General features: G+C 44.7%; 1 protein-coding gene across 1 annotated transcript in view; it reads right to left on the bottom strand.

Annotated features, from left to right (window-relative positions):
- itga4 (integrin alpha 4) overlaps positions 1–24,325 on the bottom strand; it is a gene marked incomplete at its 5' end in the record, with an annotated part of 155,792 nt that overhangs the window by 77,774 nt on the left and 53,693 nt on the right. Inside the window, 4 exons of the mRNA XM_083638333.1 lie at positions 1,139–1,294; positions 2,674–2,736; positions 9,338–9,423; positions 12,309–12,441. Coding sequence (XP_083494459.1) covers positions 1,139–1,294; positions 2,674–2,736; positions 9,338–9,423; positions 12,309–12,441 — 438 coding nt within the window. The remainder of the gene's footprint in view (positions 1–1,138; positions 1,295–2,673; positions 2,737–9,337; positions 9,424–12,308; positions 12,442–24,325) is intronic.

Raw genomic sequence — 24,325 nt, 5'->3', positions numbered from 1 at the left:
CAGTACCGACCCCGCTCCGCGAACCCGCACATATGATCAATCAGTACCGCAACCCACCCCGCCCCGCAGACATGAGACCCGCCCCCCGACCCGGAACCGCATATATATAATAACCGTTAATCTGCAGTGCAAACATTTTGTAGTGAACCAAACGAAACTGCCACCGTTTCACACGAGAGGCGAACAGCAGTCTTTCTGGCCGAGACTCGTCAGCTGATGTACGTTAATTAGCTTTTAGCAGCTGCTAGCTCACTAACCAGCTGGATAGCTCTGTTATCAGACACACAGACAGTTACAGCAAGCAAAGTGACTTACCAGCTATTTCCAATATGTCCGGTATAATCCATACTGCCTTTATGATTGCTGTTGGAGGAACGTAAATCCACGTTGGGATGAGACCTCTCCACTTTCACGCTATCTATCCATGACATGTTCTTGCCTGTTGCTATGAAAACAGCCAGTGTGTATGTTTGACTGGAAGCTAACGTAGCCTACTATATTATCTGTCCGACTCGTATTGTCTCCAATCAATCACCTTGACCGCAGCTGAGTTTTGAATGTTTTGTGCAGTCCATATAGCGTCACACATTGCACAGTATGCGCATACTTGAAACGATGCCGGTTATGTAAACAAACTGCGAAAACGTGTGTCAGAAACTTTTCTCCTGTTCGAGTCAGACCAGCTGCCAGACACCCCCCCTGCCAGACACACCCCCCCCTGCCAGACACACCCCCTGCCTCCATCTGAGTGCAACAGAAAAACATACAAGGCTCATACGTTGTCGTTGTTCCACCCGCCGCCCGTCCGCATTTATTAATTTTTACCCGCCGCCCGACCCACCAATTTACAGAAGTGTATTTTTTACCCGCCCCCCGCGTTTTTTTGCGGGTACCCGGCGGGGCCCCGCGGAACCCCGACCCGGTGCAGGACTCTGCTGTCCGCCCTATAGCGGGGAACGTTTTAGCCCTAGAAGGCTGAAATTTGGCATGGAGGTCAAGTGTGTGTGTGTGTGTGCGTGTGCGTGCGTGTGTGTGTGTGTGTGTGTGTGTGTCTGCATGGTGGCAGAGGCAGAGTACAGTGGGCTGCCCCTAGTGGTCGCAGCTGTTGTGAATTCACAGTTGTTTTCAATCGTGCTACCTCTCCCTGGTTGATGAACACGTGGACTCTTCCCTCCTCCCTAGCGACGCCCGTTGTCATGGAGCTCGTTGCCATGGGAGCACCGACCAGCAGGTCCGACAAGCCGTCAGCATTCAGATCCACCACACATACACTGCTGCCGAAATATGACCCCAACTACACACACACACACACACACACACACACACAATTGAATGGAGAATGCTAATGCTAACTGTCCCATTACTTTGAATGCAGAATGCTAATGCTAACTGCCCCACTAGTTTGATTGTAGAATGCTAATGCTAACTGTCCCATCAGTTTGAATGGAGAATGCTAATGCTAACTGTCCCATTGGTTTGAATGGATCATGCTAATGCTAACTGTCCCATTAACTCATTGAGTGCCAATGACGACGCCTGTCGTCAAAGTAATTAGTAACGTAGAGTGCCAAAGACGATAGCTGTCGTCATTTGCCTTTTTTGACGGTGGGACGTGGATCAAAGCCTTATGTATGTCCTGTACAAATATTGTAGCTATTGAAGGTGTATAACCTATTTTACGGACTCATTAGGTGGCGACAGTGCTCTCCAGATTAGAGAAATGTCCGGAATACAGCCTGAAAAAGCCCCGTGATGAAAGAGAAACCGCTCATGCTGCAGCCCAGAGCCATGTAGATTGCTCTGGCTGGAGCTGACGGTGCCTGCCAACAGCAGTCAATCCGCGCACACAACTGAGCTCCTCTGCCTCTGTCTGTCTGTCTGCATAGTTTCTTCACACGATTAGCCGCTAGAAAAGCAGCAGCCGACACTGAAAAGCCAAACCTTTCCCTGCAGTCCGGGTTGGCATTTCCTTGTCGCGCTGCCTGGGAGGCGGCGCACAAAAAAGCACTCCGAAAATAGACGCTGGGTGCGTGAGGCTGTGTGTTACTAGTGTGGGGAGGAGTTTGGAGCTGAGGGGGGGAGAGGGGGGTGGGGCACGCAGGGCAGCACACAACTACACCACGTCACTACATCAGAAAATATTAGCTAGAGTCAGTGAATGTGCTTGAAATGCTGCATTTCACAAAAGGCTGAATATCTCAGCTTCTAGATGGAAATGCCTGTTTTTGCTGTTTTTGACCTATCTTCTCCGGCTGATAACTAAAGAACGGAAAATGGTATCAATAAACTTTTTTTTGCTGATGATACAATAGTCTCCTTGTTCTTTTTGCGTGTTCGGTGTTTACATAGTAATATCACACAATATTCTGTGGGCCTCGAGAAATCACTAAAAACGCTCTGAAACTCTGGCACTGGGAGCGTCCGTTCTCCAAAAGTGGCTGGCACTCAATGAGTTAATTTGAATGCAGAATGCTAACGCTAACTGTCCCATTATTGTGAATGGGGAATGCTAATGGTAACTGTCTCATCAGTTTGAATTGAGAATGCTAATGCTCACTGTCCCATTAGTTTAAATGGAGAATGCTAACTGCCCCATTGGTTTCGAATGGAAAATGCTAATGCTAACTGTCCCATTAGTTTGAATGTAGAATGCCAATGCTATGTGACGCTCACCTGCTCTCCGGATACTTCAGAGACGATCCGCAGCATGTTGGCATCTACTGTGAAGATGAAGACCTGCACACACACACACACACAAAAAGTGAATTTTGTAAATTCGCACATCTGGTCACAGCTATTGCAAATTCGCACTTGTTTCAATACAGTTTGATGTTTGAATTTTACAATTCTCCGCAAGTTATTGGAAATAGGTATGCCAACTCAAATCCAGATTTTGTCATTTCTAAGATATTCCATGTTTGTGAGTCATGTCCTGACTGTTGACTAGCCACACTTGTGCCAATATCTTTTGACAAATAACTGAATTCTGTGCTCAAGTCCAAAAGTATGACTCATGACAATTTGATTCTGACTTAGAACGAGCTAGCATGTTAACTAGATAGCTAGCTGTTAGCTATGTTAGCTAAGCTACTGCCTGCTGGCTGTAACCACGTTCATCTGGTTACGATTTTAATGTATTTATCCTGGTTGCTGCTCCACCCTCTGCTGATCTGGGGAGAGCTGAAACTGGCTCCATGCTTCCTCTGAGACATGGGCAGTAGGCAGCTGCTTCTTTTCACCTGACAGGGGAAGCTTCACCGGTAGGACATAGCACGTGGGAGGATCACGCTATTCCAACGAGTTCCCCTCCCTCCGAACAGGCGCCCCGAACGACCAGAGGAGGCACCACTTCAGCGACCAGGATATTGCATGTTTTGGTGTGGGGTTCCTATATGAAGGAAACCCCCAGGGGGCATGGGGAGAACATGCAAACTCCACACAGAAAGGCCCTTTTGATGACCCCACCCGGGCTGGCTCAAAAGGCTACTGAGTGATCAAAACATTAGCTCGTTAACCATTTTGAGCCACGCTCTTTCCAATGGAGCCCATCACTTTTGAAATCCGTTGGTGAGATCTCAGCAATAATGCAGCTATACAAGGCCCAACATGACATTGCCCCTAGATACATCTCAGAAGTCATTGTCCCTTACTCCTCTTCTCGTCCACTTCCCTCCTCAAACTCTGGCCTTTTATCCATCCCCTCCTCCAACTATAGGACAAAAGGTGACCGTGCGTTTACTGTTTTCTACTGTTTTTTACTGCCTTCTTATAGATTTTTTCTCTCCCGTTTTGTCCATTTCTTGTTTTCTTTATTCATTGTTGCTTTTATCTTTGTATTGTATTACGTTGTTTTTTATAATGTTACTTGATTCATATGTAAAGCACTTTGTAACCTTGTGTTTTAAAAGGTGGGGGGAAGAGGAGAGGAGAGCAGAACAGATAGAATATACTGTGGCTAGGTGATATGGTCATGAATAGTCACATGGGACAGTCAGATTTAGCAATCAGGTTATGTATTTTACTTATCAGGCGAAAAGAGCCAATGAATAAGCAAGAAATGAATTGACATTTATCGCCCAGCCCCAGGTAGTGGCACACTGGAACCAGCAGCAGAGCGGCCAGGCAAAATGAGCAGCAGTTCAGACAATGTGACTACTCTAGCCATTAACTCATTCACCGCCAAAGACGTCTTTGACGTGTTATCAGGAATAGCCCTCCCCGCCAATGACGTGTTTGGCGTGTTTTTGTTTTTATTAGTGCAGCGTAGGGCATTCACGACTAGTGAATTTTACTAGTCGACTAGTCGTCCCTAAAGGTAGTCGACTAGTCGACTAACCGTTTTTAATTTATTTTTAATAAAAATATTTTTTTTTTTTTTTTTTTTTTTTTTTTAAATCTTTAAGAAAGAACATGAGGTATTTACACGACATACATGGACTATCATATCCCATATCCCCCACAAAGAACATCAAAACACAACAAAACAAAACAAGAAAACTGCATAAGATACACAATAATCCAAGAACAAACAAGACTATTGGACAAACAACCAAACAAAAACAATGCATTCAGCTCCTATCCTGATAAGCCTAATGACACTGGGGTAAAAAGTTCTTAAAGTCAAACTCTGTATGTGGTTGCCATATTTTGGGGATGTCTAATAATCTGATTCTTGTAGTAAATTTCTTGTAGTAAATGTTATCCAACGTATGGTAGCTTGAGAGTTCATTCCACCAGTGAACTACAGCTGGGGGATTGGATGCTTTCCAATTTAAAGCTATGCATTTCCTAGCTGCCAACAGGGCAAGATCTATGTATTTACTTTGAATGCATTGTTTTTGTTTGGTTGTTTGTCCAATAGTCTTGTTTGTTCTTGGATTATTGTGTATTTTATGCAGTTTTCTTGTTTTGTTTTGTTGTGTTTTGATGTTCTTTGTGGGGGATATGGGATATGATAGTCCATGTATGTTCTTTCTTAAAGATATTAACACCTTGAGTGCCATGGACGAGATATCTCGTCTTACATAATCCACCCGTTGAGTGCCAAAGACGAGATATCTCGTCTTACATAAACATTTTTTTTTTTTGACGGTGGGACATCAATCAACCCCTTTTACGTCTTCTATATCAATATTGGAGGAAGAGAATGTGTATAATCTATTTTACCGACCACTAAGTGGCGACAGTTCTCTCCAGACAGAGAAAGCCACAGCCACGGGTCCGCTGGAAAGCCAGTCTAATTTTTAAGGAAATAGATGGGCGAAAACTCTTTCGATTTCACACACACACACACACACACACACACACACGCGCGCGCGCGCACACACACACACTCGAGTACCTTTGCGCATAAATAAGACCAGAATCGCAAAAGCTTCTTCAAAGCTCTCAGCCGAAACGAACGAGCCAGTTTTTACAGTCCAGACTGCCGAGAGTGGCCGCGGAGCCTCCTCCCTCCGCAGCACAGACGGAGGGAGGAGTTTGGAGACACACACACACTCTCTCTCTCCCTCTCTCTCTCTCTCTAGTCCCGAGAGAGAGAGAGAGAGGAGAGAGAGAGAGAGAGAGAGAGGAGAGAGAGAGAGAGAGAGAGAGAGAGAGAGAGAGAGCACACAGAGTGGGAGACAGACACGCTGTGGGGGCAAAGAACGGACAGAGATCTCTTCCTCTCAGAGCCGCGGAGCAACGCGCGAACACACACACACACACACACACACACACACACAATACAGTATACAGACTTGCCCAAGGCACCCATAATCACAGGCACGTGAGGTGGTTCTAAAAATCCATTTATCTCCAAACTCTCTGAAAATCTCTGAAACCATGCTGTACTCAACGGCTAATATCTACATAACTACTAACTCTGCAAACTAACTCTTTTAGACAGAGAAAGCACACATTCTATTAGTTCTTTTTAGATGATTGGTGTTCACGAAGTCTTAACAGAAAATAATCCTCGGCTCTTGTAAAATGAGCCAGAATCCTCAAAAAAAACCCTGGCACAACTTACCTACAGGATTGAAAAAACGGCTGGCACTCAATGTGTTAAAAAAAAAAAAAAAAAAAATTTTTTTTTTTTTTTGTTGCTAAAACGACTAGTCGACTACTAAGCACAGTGTCGACTAGTGGTTTTACTAGTCGACTAGTCGACTAGTCTGTGAATGCCCTAGTGCAGCGCATAGTTCAAAGACTTCCCCAGCCTGTGACATGGTATCAGGTCCCTGCCCTCATAGACAAGCCGACAACACGTGAACAAACACATACCGCAGCTGTTGTTTGAAATGAGCAGGAGGAAAAACAGAGAAACGCGCTTCCTTGTGCAGAGGAGAAACGCCATTGAAACGCCTGGTCCCAAAGCCAAGCCGGACCCGTTCCTGTGTCGCAGCATTCGTCCCAGCCCGAACGAGAGGAGGAAAACGATGCAGAGGCAGAGGAGGCTAGACGCTGATCTCAGACCAGTTTGGTGTTCCCCTCCTATGCTAATTTGCGGGGCGATCAATAGTGTTCCCTTGGAAGGAGGTGCGATCCAGCAGCAGCTGTGGACAGAACTCTCTCTCTCTCTGTGTGTGTGTGTGTGTGTGTGTGTGTGTGTGTGTCTGTCTGTCTGTCTGTCTGTCTGTGTGTCTGTCTGCACACTCACTCACACTGAGTAAACTGTATTGTTGAATGTAAAAAAAGGACTTCATGTATATACATATATATATATATATTATTTTTTTGTCATTTGTGTCATAACGAATAATATTTACATGTCTGATGTCAATACAGTTCAAAATAAAAAATAAAATTGAGAGCGAGTTCTGCCTGAGATTGTGTCTTTTACAAAAATGGCCTTTTCTGCTGTTTCTCTTCTCAGAGAGACCTTTTTGGTGAAAACAGGGTGTATATAAATGGCTATAAGTAGAGTACAGAACATGCTAAAAGCTCACTTTTTTTCCCCTGGTGAACCCAGAGACGTACATCTTCATTTTGAGGTATTGCAAATCACTTTGGTGCTAATAGATAATTTACTGTGGGTCTTGAAAGATGACCAACAATTATGAAAATCTTTGGCCTGTGCTAAATATTGGCAGTCCTAAACTGGCCATGAATGAGTTAACCGGAACTAACTAGAACACAGGGAATCTACCTAATCTAATTTAATAATTTGAAAGAGTGAGGCAACTTTTCATGGAGCTTTTTCCATGCTATTTCTGAGAGAAGGCCCATGGTCTCAGACTTTGAATACTCTTAATCGATAAATCTCTCACTCGTATATATAATTATATATAATAATAATAATATATAATATATATAATCTCTCACTCGTATATATAATAATAATAATATATAATAATATATATAATCTCTCACTCGTATTCAATAATTTGAACAAGAGTGAAGGCAGCTTTTCATGGAGCTTTTTCCATACTATTTCTGAGAGAAGGCCCATGGTCTCAGGCTTTGGAATCCTCTGGTCTACAGCCTACAGTTAGGCTGTAGCTAACCTATCGCCTAACCTAAGCTATTCTAACCTACCGGCATCCCTTGACCAGTGATGGAGAGCATACTCTACTCTACTACTGTACTGTACTGTAGTGTACTGTACTACTGTACTGTACTGTACTGTACTCTACTACTGTACTGTACTCTACTACTGTACTGTACTGTACTGTACTACTGTACTGTACTGTACTGTAGTAATGTACTACTGTACTGTACTGTACTGTAGTAATGTACTACTGTACTGTACTGTACTGTACTACTGTACTGTACTGTACTACTGTACTGTACTCTACTACTGTACTGTACTGTACTACTGTACTGTACTGTACTACTGTACTGTACTGTACTACTGTACTGTACTGTACTGTACTACTGTACTGTACTACTGTACTGTACTACTGTAATGTACTACTGTACTGTACTACTGTACTGTACTGTAGTACTACTGTACTACTGTACTGTACTACTGTACTACTGTACTGTACTACTGTACTGTACTGTACTACTGTAATGTACTACTGTACTGTACTGTACTACACTGTACTGTACTACTGTACTACTGTACTACTGTACTGTACTGTACTACTGTACTGTACTGTACTGTACTACTGTACTGTACTGCTGTACTGTAGTGTACTACTGTACTGTACTGCTGTACTGTAGTGTACTACTGTACTGTACTGTACTACTGTACTGTAGTGTACTGTACTCTACTACTGTACTGTACTACTGTAATGTACTGTTGTACTGTACTCTACTACTGTACTGTACTGTACTGTAGTGTACTGTACTACTGTACTGTACTACTGTACTCTACTGTACTGTACTCTACTACTGTACTGTAGTGTACTGTACTACTGTACTGTACTGTAGTGTACTACTGTACTGTACTACTGTACTGTACTACTGTACTGTAGTGTACTGTACTCTACTACTGTACTGTAGTGTACTGTACTGTACTCTACTACTGTACTGTAGTGTACTGTAGTGTACTGTACTGTACTCTACTACTGTACTGTACTGTACTGTACTCTACTACTGTACTGTACTGTACTGTACTCTACTACTGTACTGTAGTGTACTGTACTGTACTGTACTGTAGTGTACTGTACTGTACTACTGTACTGTACTGTACTGTAGTGTACTGTACTGTACTCTACTACTGTACTGTACTGTACTGTACTGTACTGTACTACTGTACTGTAGTGTACTGTACTGTACTCTAATGTATTCTAAGTCGCTTTGGATAAAAGTGTCTGTTAAATGACGTAATGCAGGGGTGTCCAAACTGTTTTGAATGGGGGCCAGATTAGATCATGTGAAAATACCGGGGGGCCGGCCAGCTGCTTCTTGCATCATATGAGTTATAAAAAAAAACCCACATACAATTGTACTCTAAGGATTGTGTTTGCCATCTGAAAACATTAGTTCTGCCTGTGTTGTTCCTACTTGGAACTTGTCTACAAACTCTGATAGTGCTGTCATCGTTAGGTGGATGAAAAATGCGAATTGAACTTGCTCGATTAACCAATACTGTGCGGAGGGCCGCATATAGTATATTTTAAGAGACAAGCCACGGGCCACTTAAAATCCGTCCGCGGGCCGCAATTGGCCCCCGGGCCGGACTTTGGACATGCCTGACGTAATGAAATGGAATGGAATGATTCTGACGTGTGACTTGCAGAAGGCTGTGAACTGGGCAAACAGCAAACCAGATGATGTTACTCATTAACTTTCCTCACCAAGTGTTTCCCAGCTGTTCTGATCCCACACACACACACGCATGCACGCACAGACACACACACACACACGCAGGCAGACACACACGCAGACACACACACACACACACCTTGCCAGTCTGGCTGTGCTGTGGAGCTCCGCCCACTACCTCCACGGTACCAGGATGTAGGAAGTGACCGGCTCCGACAGAATAACCTGAGAAGGGGGGATGGGAGAGAGGGAGAAAGACAGAGAGACACACACAGGAGAGACAGAGGGAGGGACAGAAGGAGAGAGACAGGCAGAGAGAGGGAGAGGCAGAGAGAGAAAAAGAGAGAGATTGTTTTAACTGTATCTTCATATTGTATTATTTAATATTGCGTTATTATTGAACATGTAATTACCGGTACTGTTTTTCTGTATTGCTCTGTATTGTCACAAACTGAGGACACATCATTGAACATCATTCAATGTGACAAATAATTATCTTTACAGACACACACACACACACACACACACACACACACACACACACACACACACACACACACACACACACACACACACATTCAGTCACCCCGCCCCCCAGAGAGACATCCTCACTCACAACCCCAACAGACTGGAAGGAGTCAGGAGGTACCACAGACCAGTCCCCACATACTGACCCAGGCAGTCAGGAGGTACCACAGACCAGTCCCCACATACTGACCCAGGCAGTCAGGAGGTACCACAGACAAGCCCCGTTCAAGCCGACAAGCCCCTGGATGGCCAATAACTTTCTCCAGTTGAACCCCGACAAGACCGAGGTCCTTATTGTTGCCCCGGACAGTATCGCTCCTAAGGTTTCGCAATGTATGGGGTCTCTTTCCTCTTCAGTGCGAACCAACCTCAGGAACCTTGGAGTTGTTTTTGACCAAAATATGAGCTTAGATAAACATATTAAGAGTGTGAGCCGTACTTCCTTTTTTCATCTTAGAAATATTTCTAAACTCCGTTCTATTGTCTCTCAAGCTGAGCTGGAAATGATTGTACATGCCCTTGTATCTTCTCGTTTGGACTATTGCAATGCTCTTTTCACATGCCTTAGCAAAGCGTCTTTGGACTGACTACAAGTGGTCCAGAATGCTGCTGCGAGGCTGTTGACCAAGTCCAGTAAGAGATGCCATATTACCCCCATTTTAGCTCACTTACATTGGCTGCCCATCAAATTTAGGATCCAGTTTAAAATTCTTATTTTCACTTTTAGAGCCCTGCATGGTCAGGCACCTGCCTATATCAGCGATGTATTACATCCTTACTCCACCAGCAGGTCACTTAGGTCTTCGGATCAGGGCCTACTAGCTGTTCCTTGCTTGAGGCTTAAAACTAAAGGTGACAGATCTTTCCAGTCTGTTGCTCCCAATCTGTGGAACGCTCTTCCACTAGCCTTAAGATGTGCTGCCTCCATCGACATTTTTAAAAAGCAGCTAAAAACGCATCTTTTCAGTTTGGCTTTTACTTAGCCTCTTGTTTATCACTGTGTATTACCTGTGTTGCATGTGTGTTTCTGTATGATTCATTGTTGTATGATTCATTGTTGTATGATTCATTGTTGTATGATTCATTGCTGATTCATTGTTTTAACTGTATTTGATGATGTGAACTGTGAAGCACTTTGTGACCTTGCTCTGTGAAAGGTGCTATATGAATAAATTGTACTTACTTACTTACGTATTACTCATAAGGCTCATCTCTAATTCAGATGAGTCTGTGTACAGGCGGGAGATTAACCACTTGGTGACTTAGTGCGGTCAAAACAACCCGGAGCTCAACCCTCAAAAACAGGTTGTGGACTACAGGAGGAACGCAGCCCCTGGGTGACTCCCGAGTTAACACTGTGGAGTCCTTCCACGTCCTGGGGTCCATCATCAGCCGGGAGCTGAGCTGAAGAAATTCAAAAGTGCCAAGTTCTGAAGTGCCAAAGATGGTGCACTTCTACAACTCCATTGTTGAGTCCATCCTTACCTCCTCCATCACGGTATCATGGTACACTGCTGCCACTTTCAAGGACATCAGCAGGCTGCAGCAAATAATCCGCTGTGTGAAAAGGTGATCAGATGCAACCTGCCATCCCTTCAGGACCTGCACAGCATGCTGAAGCGGTCTCGTAAAATCATGGCCGACCCCTCCCAGCCTGGACACAAGCTCTTTGAAATGTGCAAACTCCTTGGCAAGAGACTGAGGTGTGTCAAGACCAAAACCTTTCGCCACAAGAACAGTTTCTTCCCTGTAACACAGGGATACTCAACTTGCTTTGCCCGGGGGCCACTTTCGTGAAATGATAGAAGGCCAGGGGCCAGTTAATAAACAATCAATATACATGTTTCTGTAGCGGATTGTAGGTTTTTGGCTTTGGGGTGTCAGCCGGAGTTTAGTCTGACAATGTTGTGCACACCGGATAGTTAGTTAGGTTAAGTACATACATAAGTGCCTGGGTAGCGAGCAGACGGCGGTATTTGACAATTTAGCAGCTAAATTATAGATTATTGAAAGATATTCCATATTCCAGACTGAAATACTATAAGTATTGGGCAGGAGTATTGGCCAGAATGACATGAACATTTGGACACTTATTCAGCGGGTATCTTGCATGTTGCGTTCAGGTGTACTGTAAAAAAAAAGAAAAAAAAGAAAAAAAAAATCCAATTCCATCGCAGGCCACACAGGGGCCAGTTGAGTATCACTGCTGTAACATATCATAGCTGCTTCTCCTGCCAGAATATTTTACTCTATTCATTTACTTTATATTACATCGTGCACCTTTTGAGCTATAAATTCCTATTTATGACTCAGGTCCTTCTAATTCACATGTATATCGTATATTGGAATGTACTTTAGTTTTAGTTTTCTGTGATTTTATCTTTTATATTTTTTGTCTCATATATTGGACTGTACTTTAGTTTTTTTGTGATTTTATCTTTTATATTTTTTGTCTCCTGACTATTGATGTGACCGCTACACTGCATAGAAGTCCAATTCCTCATATGTAATCTGATTACCTACTGTGGCAATAAAAGTGCATTTGATTGTGATGGTGATACTGGTAGTGTATGAAGTCTTACCCAGGTAGCTGCCGAACTGCACGGCCCCGCTGTCGTCATCCACGTAGGCTGACATCACTCCGCTGGAGGTGTTGAAGACCAGGACTGAACCCGTCCAGTAAGACGAACCTGGAGCGCCCATGATCATCAGATCCTGACATGGAACACAGACCACACATCTCTTATATCTCTATCAAATATCTAACATATTTCTATTAACCCTTGGGTGGTGTTTGGGTCTGTGGGGCCTGTTTTCAATGTTTACTCAAATAAAAATCATGCAATTACCGTAATACTTTTTTCAACCTGATACTCATTGGCCTTGACTCATTTTCTATGAAGGACATGAAAAACAGTCGGTACCCCCTAAACATTTATATTACATTATATTATGTGGTGTTTGGGTCCACTGACCCGATGCGGTAATAAAAGTGTGGGTGGGAATTGTAGGTGGAAGAAGTAAACATGGTTTTGCTCTGTACATTCACTCTGTCTGTAGTATGTGAAACTACAAACACAGTCTGTGTACCTTCACTGTCTATGTGTGAAACTACAAACACAGTATATGTACCTTCACTCTGTCTGTGTGTGAAACTACAAACACAGTCTGTGTACATTCACTCGGTCTGTAGTGTGTGAAACTATAAACACAGTCTGTACTCTGTATGTAGTGTGTGAGACTACAGTCTGTGTGTGTACCTTCACTCTGTCTTAAGTGGCTTTTGGATTAGATTAGATTTATTTCGAACATGGTGAAAACAAAAACAAAATAAAAATAAAAGAAATATAGGCAAGAAGTGCCAAACAATCATAGTCAATTGGAATTCACAGCATACAATAGACAGCAAATTCACAATCAATTTACATTTGTTTATCATGCCCGAAAAGGAGTAGGAAGAAGTTAATACTTATCAAGTCCTACCCCGTTTTATATCTATAGGCTTTATATGACAGTATTATACTGTAATAACATGTTATACTACTGTATTAATATATAAGAGATGTGTACATACTCACATTATATCCATAATAATATCACACATAGTTGAGTAGAGTTGTTCCTAGTACATTTGTAGCATACCATGTACACATATTAAAACACTTGCGTGTTTATACGCTCCCACACACACATACACACACACACACACACACACACACAGATACCCCCCCACCCTCACACGCACTCCCACATACACATTTACAAACATTCACAATTGAATCATACATACCGTAGTTACGTTATAGAATCCATTCTGTATCTATTTAATATCAAGTCTTTAAACCTCCGTTTGAATTGATTAAGTGATCTACATAACATCAATTCCTCACTACAGTTGTTCCACAGATTAACTCCTTTAACGCTGACACAGTGATTTTTTGTATTTGTCCTGACTAGTTGTTTTTTGAACAAACAGGTTCCTCTTAAGTCATGATGACTCTCATTTGAAACAGCTTTTGGATACTGTTAGGAAGTCATTGGCTTCTGGCTCTGTACATGATTTGTACCGTTCTGTAGGCAACCAGGTCTTTAAATGTTAGTGTTTTTAGTTTGATGAAGTATGGATTTGTCGGTTCTCTATAAGTGGTTTTGTTTATAATTCTTATGGCTCTCTTTTGAAGGATGAAGATTGGAGTAGTGTTAGTTGTATATGTATTTCCCCACACTTCCACACAGTAGGTGATGTATGGGAGTATAATGGAACAGTAAAGTGTGAATAATGAATTTTGATTTAGGATATCTTTGACTTTGTATAATATTGCAATTGATTTTGATAGTTTAGCTTTTATATAATTTATGTGTGGTTTCCAGCACAGTTTATCTATTATAACTCCCAGAAATTAGATTTCAAATACTCTTTCAATTTCTACTTTGTTTATCATGAGTTTCTTGCTAGAGTTGATTGCACGATTGCCAAAGATTATGAATTTTGTTTTACTTAAGTTCAGTGTTAGTTTGTTGGAGTCAAACCATCTCTTTAGCTTAATTAATTCAGTTTCCACAGTATCCAAAAGATGGTCAAGGTTCTTACCACAGCAAAGTAAATTAGTATCATCAGCAAATATAATTGATTTTAGTAAGTTAGACACTTCACAAATATTATTTATATATAAAATAAACAACAATGGTCCCAAAACCGAGCCCTGGGGCACCTCACAGGTCACATTCAATAATTCATAACTAGAGTTGAGAACTTGAACATATTGGTTCCGATTCTCCAGATAACTGCTTAGCCAAGCGTGTGCTACCCCTCTAATCCCATATTTATATAGTTTCCTCATTAATAAGATGTGGTCAACCGTGTCAAAAGCTTTTTTTAGATTGAGGAAAACCCCTACTGCATATTCTTTATTTTCTATTGCTGTTGATATTTCCTCCACAAACTCCGTGAGTGCATATGCAGTTGTCCTATTGGTTCTGAACCCATATTGCTGATCACACAGTATGTTGTGTTTTGTAATGAATTCATTTAGTCTAATGTAAAATATTTTTTCCAGTATTTTGGAGAATTGTTGCAGTAAGGAGACCGGTCTGTAATTTGAACATATGTCTATTTCCAGTTTTGTAAATTGGTATTACTTTTGCTGTTTTCATTTTGCTTGGGAATACACCAGATTGAAGAGACTGATTACAGATGTAAGTAAGAGGTTTCACCACACATTCAATGAGATTTTTAACAATGGCCATATCGATTCCATTAGAGTCGGTAGATTTTTTACTCTTGAATGATTTAACAATGTCAACAATTTCAATTTCATCCGTTCCCCTTATAAACATAGATTTTTTTTTTTTTTTATGACTTTACTTTCCACATCATCACTACTACTGTCTACTTACTATCTGCAATCTCCTCCGCCAAACCAGGACCAACACCGACAAAAAAATCATTAAATTCATTTGCTATTAATTTCAAATAATTGATTGTTGTATTATCCTTTGTCAGGAAGTGATTTGGGAATCCTGTTTTTTCAGACCCATTTTTAATATTTTCCATGTATTTTTAATATTGTTTTTATTATATTCTAGTAAATTATTATAATAATCAGTTTTACTACTTCTCATTATTCTTGTTAGTTTATTTTTATGTCTTGTAGGTGTATTCTGCTTCTTTGGTTATTTTCTTTAAAAAATCTTTGTAGAGTGTTTGTTTCTTTCTGCAAGCATTTTGTATTCCTTTCGTTAGCCACGGTTTATCCGCAACTTTCGGTTTACATTGTTTCTTTAGGAGAGGGCAATTCTTTTCATAGAGGGTGATAATTGTGGATAGAAATGTCTCGTAGGCTTCGTTGACATCCTGCACATAAACATACTTCCAGTTTTGTTTCATTAGGTCCTCTTTGAAAGATTTGATTGCACTTTGAGTTTTGTTCCTTGTAATATTGCATGCATTAATGTCTCTGTTGGTCCTGGTAAAGCCCTGAATGACTGCAAAGACCGGCAAATGGTCACTTGCATCATTTATAAGTATTCCACTTACGATTTTCCTATCTTTAACATTTGTGAATATATTATCTATTAACACATTCACTGCCAGCCGTTTTTTTTTTACTGTAGGTAGGTTCTGCCAGAGGTTTTTTTTGAGGATTCTGGCTCATCTTTCAAGACCCGAGGATTCTTTTCTGCTAAGATTTTGTGAACACACAATATCTCAAAAGAACTAATAGAATGTGTGCTTTCTCTGTCTAAAAGAGTTAGTTTGTAGAGTTAGTAGTTATGTAAGCATTAGCAGTTGAATACAGGTGAGGTCTCCAGACCATAGTTCAAGCAGAAGGCCACTCACGCGTAATCCGATCTCAACGTGGTCAAAAATCCTAGTATGACGTCTGCTATGACGTCAAACATGACGTCAGTTAATCCTCATATATATAGCAAGGGTTCTACGTCACCTCTCTCTCTCTGGCCGATCATAGCAGCAGCAGCCCACGGCAGTCCATCTCCCTTGAAGCCGGCCTCCGAAGCGTTGTTTTGCACCAGATCCGCAGACCGAATCAGCACCCACAAGCCTTCTCTACCCGTGGATATTCCCATTCCTGGCATGTCGAGTTCAGTCATCGGTCCCCTGTCCCGGACCGGCCACGGAGCGTACTTGCCTTCCGAGGTGTCTGACGAAGACGTTGGCGAAGCGACCGGACCACAGGCTGCCAGCATAGCCCCCCGCGCGCCACTGCGACGGCCCCGGTAGGAGAGCAGAAGACGAAGCGCCGCGCCGCGGACGCCCAAGAACGCGTGCGAGCGTGCCGGAGGGAGAGGCCGATCGGCGCGGACGTGCGAGAGGCCGCGGGCGAAGACCAGTAGAGGCAGCCGCCCCGAGAGCCGGGAGCCGCTGGGGAAATGCAGGCCGCGGGGCCGCCGCGAGACGCCACGTACTTCCTGGTCGCACTGACCTCCAGGCCGCCGGGCAGATTCACGGTGATTGACGGGAACCGGCTTGGAGAAGCGCTGAAGCCGGAGCGCCGTGGCATCTCGGGCACTCTGGGCAGACCGAAAGGTCCATGGGGCGAACGGTTCATTCTGGCGGCAACAGCTGAAATGTAGTGCAATTTGCTTTCCCTTCCAAATCCAGCGACGTAAAATAATCCATTCACGAAAAGAATAAGCACTCCCAGGAATTCATGGACGATAAAAGTTTAACGTTACATGCAGTCAAGCAGAAAGTCGCACTCGGCAGTAAAACTCGCATCCATGTAACGTTAACCCATCGGGTGTCCTGTTCTTTCTGTCACGAAGACTATAATCCACCAGATCACATGACGTTTTTCATCAAGTCTTTAATCCACCGTCACACTTCAGGACATCCTCTTAATCCAAAACAGAGTGTGAAAAGTAGCGGTCTCTCTCCTTGTCGTGGTGTTTGTGAAACGGAGGTTCACGGTAACCAGAGACCTTTTATCGTAAAGATGCGACAGCACACAGCCAATCCGCCATTTTGGAGACTAAGCTTCTGCCCCAGCAAGGAGCCGTATTTCAGGCCAAAATGGCCGCAGCGCTGTTTTCAAAAAGGCACTATATACTCTTGCCTTCTCATTCTCAATTATCTTTGCTGTTACACGCAGCTGAGTTTGTTTATTTTCTACCTCTGGGTCCCCAGTGACCCCATGTGACTGATGGTGACTGATAAATTAAATTAGGAAGCTTCTGTGATGATGACAATGATAATTTCTTAACTTTCCGATCTGAGGGGGTTTATTTGAACAACAATCTTAAAAAACAACTCCACTATCACCCCCCTTCCTGGAGCCCGACGACACCTTCATAATACCAGACTCGCTCTGTTAGTCGTCTTGGACATGGACGAGGGGACGTTAGGTTTCATAGTGGACGGACATGACCTAGGGGTGGCGTTCGGAGGACTTAAGGGCAGGAAGGTGTACCCCGCAGTGAGCGCCGTGTGGGGACACTGCGAAATACGAATCCGGTACATAAACGGACTCGATCCGGATCCCCTCCCTCTGATGGACCTGTGCAGGCGCTCCGTGCGGGCGGCTCTAGGAAGGGACCGCTTGAGCGGAATCCACGGACTGTCCCTGCCCGCCTCTCTCAAGAGCTACCTGCTCTACCAAGGACGGGGTTGACGACCACAGCACACCGAGCATACCCCGGAGGACCAGTCACCCGTGGACGCGAAAGGACCCATGAGGAAAGTATCAGTACTTCAGCATTTAAACGGGCAATCTACCAGTCCAGTCCCGCAAAGGGCAATTTAAGGCATGAATACTGCAAACAAGCTGTACTCTGTACACATCCAAAAAAAAACAATACAAAACAATAAATACAATAAATGACACTGATAAAGCAAGATCCCTGATTACAGTGTATCCAACACCACAAAGGAATATAGGTGTCAGATCAATACAAATTAATTTCAGCCAATACAATCCAAGTACATATTAGACTTGTTCAAGGGTTCAAATCAAAAGGTCAAGGTACAGACCTAGTCTAGATAAACTGACCACTTCTCGTACTGTGGCTGTTCACCAGTCGAATGGCCTCTGGAACCAAACCAAACTTCCTCCTGCTTGTTTCGCAGGCAGGCTGTCTAAAGCGCTTTCCTGATGGCATTAAGTCAAAACAGACATGAAGGACACGCGCGGAGTCATTGATTACCTCGTGCGCTTTCTTGAGCACTCATGCACTAAACTGTACTAGGGATCTCTGTGTTTTGCCTATAATGCCTATAATCAGACGTATTCTCATCTCTTTAATACTCCGTCTGCCCGCAACGGCCCGCCCCACCAAACAGAAATACTGTCTTACGTTGCTCTGAAAACACCACATGTACCGTAGGTGTCCCTCGGGCTTTGACTAAATAAAGCGAAGCTGACTGACAAGTTATTTGGCCTGTGATCTGACTATTCTACCCAGCGGGCATCTCAGCCTGCCTATCTCCGACGCCTAAGCGGAAATCGCTTCTAGCAAATGGCCAGCGGGAGTCACAATAATAATAATAATTATAATAATAATAATTACAACAATAATAATAATAACCACGCAAGGGGCCATTCTAACACCCCTGGCCCACGGAGCTTGTCTGAGCATCAGCTAGAATGAGTGTTACTGCATAACTTCGGACCAAAGCCAGACGGCCCAGGGAATGCTGACGTCTTTCCGTGTTAAGCTACCCGGTCTTAATACACCACCTCCTGTTCTTAACGAATTTCAAAGTAAAATGCCTCTGGCATTTCTTCAGAAGCAGAATCAGAATGACTTAATGATCCCCGAGGGGAAATCGGGACAGGTTACGGTAGCTCGCTCACAGTACACACATAGCTTAAAATAAAATAAACAGTAGTAAATGCAACGCAAATGCAATATTAAGCAATAAGCAGAAAAAAAAAAAAAACACAACATAGCATAGAATAACTAGTAAATGCGCTAGAAGCAAAAATAAGTGGAATGTCTAAGTAGCAAAATACAAAACACGTCAGGTAAGTATACATTCCGTGTCAATTATCATTATTGCACCCTGGACTATATTAAGTCGGCTTGCCCTATACGCCACACGTGGCTCAGCCAGGCACAGTTAACCTATCGGCTGGCTCAGTCTCAGGGAGACTGAGCGTCTCCGAGGTGCTCTGTAAGAGAGGCATTAAATAGACTAATGGCCACAGGCAGGAATGATTTCCTGTGCCTCTCCGTACTGCATCTAGGTGGAATCAGTCTCTCACTGAACGTACTCCTGCGTTCGACTAGCACGCCGTGGAGTGGGCGCGAGTCATCGCTCACGATGGAGCGTAGCCTGGACAACGTTCTCTTCTCTGACACCGCAGCCAGAGAGCCCCGCTGCCCCAGCACACAATAGCATACAGGAAGGCACTAGCCCCCTTCTGCCTTTCTCGTTCATGGCTCACTACGTCAAGCTCAGGCCTCTGACCGGCCCCTCGGCTCCCCTGCTCCTCATCGCACCCTGTCACCACACGACAAGATCCCGGTTCACCCTGCACCTCAAGCAGACGCTCCAGCAATGCAACCCCCGACGAAGGACTACTCCAGCCACTCCTTCAGGATCGGAGCGGCCACCTCGGCCGCCGAGCAAGGAGTGTCCTCCGCCTCCCTCCAGCAAATGGGCCGCTGGTCGTCATCGGCATTCTCCAGCTACATCCGCCCGGAGCAGGCGGCCATACTGGCGGCCCAAAGAACCCTCCTCCCTTAAATCGGTGAGCATGGCAACAAACAATGTCCCGGACTTCCGTGCCGATGAAGAAAATGTCTCGTTGGTGGTGGCTCCCCGAAAGCACGGCGCCAGCAAGGCGCAGTAAACTCCCCGGCTCATTTTTGGGGGGGGAAAGAGAAAGAGAGAGCAGAAAGTCAGGGTAGTCGCGCCAAGGCAGCCAAGTAGGCCAAGCCGGGAAGCGCCAAGCTAAATTCTAATGTACCAAGATCGAAGGCCCGACCGAGTTGAGAGCGCCGGCCGCAAATAGCTGTAAGTCGCTAAAAAGGTCGAAGGCCGGAAAAGTACAATCGCGAAGCGCCAAGGCGGCCAGGTAGGCTAAGCTGGGAAGCGCTATCGCGAGGTGCCCGACCGAGTTGGGAGCGCCAGCCGCAAATAGCTGTAAGTCGCTAAAAAGGTCGAAGGCAGGAAAAGTACAATCGTGAAGCGCCAAGGCGGCCAGGTAGGCTAAGCCGGGAAGCGCTATCGCGAGGTGCCCGACCGAGTTGGGAGCGCCGGCCGCAAATAGCTGTAAGTCGCTAAAAAGGTCGAAGGCCGGAAAAGTACAATCGCGAAGCGCCAAGGGGGCCAGGTAGGCTAAGCTGGGAAGCGCTATCGCGAGGTGCCCGACCGAGTTGGGAGCGCCAGCCGCAAATAGCTGTAAGTCGCTAAAAAGGTCGAAGGCAGGAAAAGTACAATCGTGAAGCGCCAAGGCGGCCAGGTAGGCTAAGCCGGGAAGCGCTATCGCGAGGTGCCCGACCGAGTTGGGAGCGCCAGCCGCAAATAGCTGTAAGTTGCTAAAAAGGTCGAAGGCAGGAAAAGTACAATCGTGAAGCGCCAAGGCGGCCAGGTAGGCTAAGCTGGGAAGCGCTATCGCGAGGTGCCCGACCGAGTTGGGAGCGCCAGCCGCAAATAGCTGTAAGTCGCTAAAAAGGTCAAAGGCAGGAAAAGCAAGATCGAAGGCCCGACCAAGTTGGGAGCACCAGCCGCAAATAGCTGTAAGTCGCTAAAAAGGTCGAAGGCCGGAAAGTACGATCGCGAAGCGCCAAGGCGGCCAGGTAGGCCAAGCTGGGAAGCGCTATCGCGAGGTGCCCGACCGAGTTGGGAGCGCCAGCCGCAAATAGCTGTAAGTCGCTAAAAAGGTCGAAGGCCGGAATAGTGCAATCAACTACTGGCGCCTGCAGATCTCAATTAACCTCCGGTAATCAGATCTTCCTTTTGGGGGATCTCCTAGCCCATGCAGGCGCCCTCCTCTGCCTCAAGAGCAGCGCCACTGGCCAATGGAGTCAAGCGCCAAAGCATTTGCCATGCACGCCGATTGCTAAATAAAGTTTGTCTAATCCTACCAACTGGCCTCTCCTGATTGAAGTGAGGTCTCCAGACCATAGTTCAAGCAGAAGGCCACTCACGCGTAATCCGATCTCAACGTGGTCAAAAATCCTAGTATGACGTCTGCTATGACGTCAAACATGACGTCAGTTAATCCTCATATATATAGCAAGGGTTCTACGTCACCTCTCTCTCTCTGGCCGATCATAGCAGCAGCAGCCCACGGCAGTCCATCTCCCTTGAAGCCGGCCTCCGAAGCGTTGTTTTGCCCCACCCACCTCCCCAGTCCACCACCAACGAGTCTTGACTCCCGATCCCCCACGGGGGGGGGGATCTCCTAGCCCATGCAGGCGCCCTCCTCTGCCTCAAGAGCAGCGCCACTGGCCAATGGAGTCAAGCGCGCCGGGGGATCTCCTAGCCCATGCAGGCGCCCTCCTCTGCCTCAAGAGCAGCGCCACTGGCCAATGGAGTCAAGCGCCAAAGCATTTGCCATGCACGCCGATTGCTAAATAAAGTTTGTCTAATCCTACCAACTGGCCTCTCCTGATTGAACATGGTTTCAGCGTCTGAAAAATTATTTTGAGATAAACGGCTTTTTGTGAAATTCGATAGAACAGTCACTTTAACCATTAATTTTTGGCATCAGTAAGACGTCAGACATCTAAACAATAGTTTTGAACAGTAATTTCCTCCATAACAGCAGGAAACACCCCTCTCATTCAAAGTCCTCCCTCCGTGTGTGTTCTTCTTGGCTGCAGCGGGCATGTCACAAGCTCGTTTCTGTTGCTGCTGTAACCTCGCGTCACCAGGCTCACTGCTTCTGCTGCTGCTGCCTGTCTGCTGGCGGCCGCTGTGCAAGTCTGGATCGGCTCGCTCGTTTCTTGTGGTTTGTGTTGAGAGCTTTGATGAAGCTTTTGCGATTCTGGTCTTATTTATGCTGCGTGTTTCAAAGTGTGTTCCACCCGTAATCTATTATGCAAATTTGCAATCCCGCACCGCCAGCAATCAGCGCGAAAACGAAAGCGTTTTCGCCATCCATTTTCATGAGAATGGCTTCCTCACACATGCTTTTTGCTTGCCTTCCTCTAGTCTGGGAGAGCACTGTCGCCACTTAGTGGGTCGATTGAATGGGTTGTACATGTTCGGTGGCTCCAATAATTATATAAGAGATGTAAAAGGGTTAGATGCACATCCCACGGTCAAAAAAAAAAAATTCATTTTTTTGACGTAAAAACACGTCATTGGCAGTCAACCGTTGGATTTAGTTTGACGTAAAAACACGTCATTGGCAGTGAACGTGTTAACTCATTCACCGCCAGTTTAGGACTGCCAATATTTAGCACAGGCCAAAGATTTTCATAATTGTTGGTCATCTTTCAAGACCCACAGTAAATTATCTATTAGCACCAGAGTGATTTGCAATACCTCAAAATGAAGATGTACGTCTCTGGGTTCACCAGGGAAAAAAAAGTGAGCTTTTAGCATGTTCTGTACTCTACTTATAGCCATTTATATACACCCTGTTTTCCCCCAAAATGTCTCTCTGAGAAAAGAAATTGCAGAAAATGGCATTTATGTATTTATGCACACAATCTCATGCAGAACTCGCTCTCAATTCTTTTATTTTGAACTGTATTGACATCAGACATGTAAATATTATTCGTTAGGACACAAATGACAAAAAAAAAAATATATATATATATATATACACATGAAGTGCTTTTTTTTTTACATTCAACAATACAGTTTACTCGGTGTGAGTGAGTGTGCAGACAGACAGACAGACAGACAGACAGACAGACACACCGACAGACAGACAGACAGACAGACAGACAGACAGACAGACACACACACACACACACACGATCCCCCTTTTAGATTTCTAACCCCACATATGATAAGCAATAACCACGCCCTGTGGCGCTGGGATTGGCCAGGAGCAACACTGGAGGGCACGCAGCCCAGCGATTACATGAACCAACTGAATAGCTCTTGAGAAAGGACAGCGGGCTGCTCTGACTCCCGCTTCTGCCTTGTGCCTTGCTGTTGTGTGTTTATTTTGCACCCTTCCTCGTCCATGTCTCCCTGTCATATCCCCTGCTATCTGATCGTTCCCGTTTTCCCCTCGGCTATTCAACACGTCCTCACCGCCCTCGCAAACTGATCGATCATTTCCTCATTCCTCCGATGATCAAACACATCTCTTGATTACTTTCTCCCGGCTGGCACAGAGGAAGGCGACTCCAGCTCGTGCAGCGCGCCGAGGCGCGTTTCAATGGCGTTTCTCCTGTCTGCACAAGGAAGCGTTACCAGTTTTCTGCTTTTCCTCCTGCTCAATTTCAAAACAACAGCTGCGGTATGTGTTTGTTCACGTGTTGTCTTAGATGATAGGGACCTGATACCATGTGACAGGCTGGGGAAGTGTTTAAACTACGCCCTGCAGTAATAAAAACAAAAACACGTCAAACACGTCATTGGCGGGGAGGGCTATTTCTGATAACACGTCAAAGACGTCATTGGCGGTGAATGAGTTAATGTAGCACTGTGGGTTGTAATTCTAGTTGGGCGTATTATTGAGGGATATAGGCTCATACTGTAGATTGAATTAATGAACTCAGTAGTTGAATTATGATCAAGTGGATTTAGTAGGTCGATGTTGAAGTCCCCACATACAAACACCATTTTCTTGTTGGTTATGGGGTCGAACAGCCTCCATAAACATGAAGTCTGGATCATGTCTGGCTAGCCAGAGCAGGATATTTTCCGGTTTTACCTTTTTAAACATGAGGGGTCTTTGTTTAGAAACAGCTGGAAATGGTCAGTATTCTCTCTGCCAGTGGGCGGGGGGAGGGGGTACGGGAGCATGCACGTTATTCCCTACAAGGCAAATAGTTGTCGTGTGAGTCGTCGTCGGCGCTGTGCTAAATTGAAACAGCTTTAGCGAATCTTTAACCAAACTCCATTCAAAAACATGCCGTTTTAACTGAGGGTCCATTCCGACCACGAGGGGTGGCAATGTGCCAAAAATGAGCGCTTCCGCCTTTGTTACATAAAGCCGCCCAG

Source organism: Poromitra crassiceps (assembly GCF_964638095.1).
Source record: "Poromitra crassiceps genome assembly, chromosome: 6".
Classification (NCBI taxonomy): Eukaryota; Metazoa; Chordata; class Actinopteri; order Beryciformes; family Melamphaidae; genus Poromitra; species Poromitra crassiceps.
This window is presented reverse-complemented; position numbering and strand designations above follow the sequence as displayed.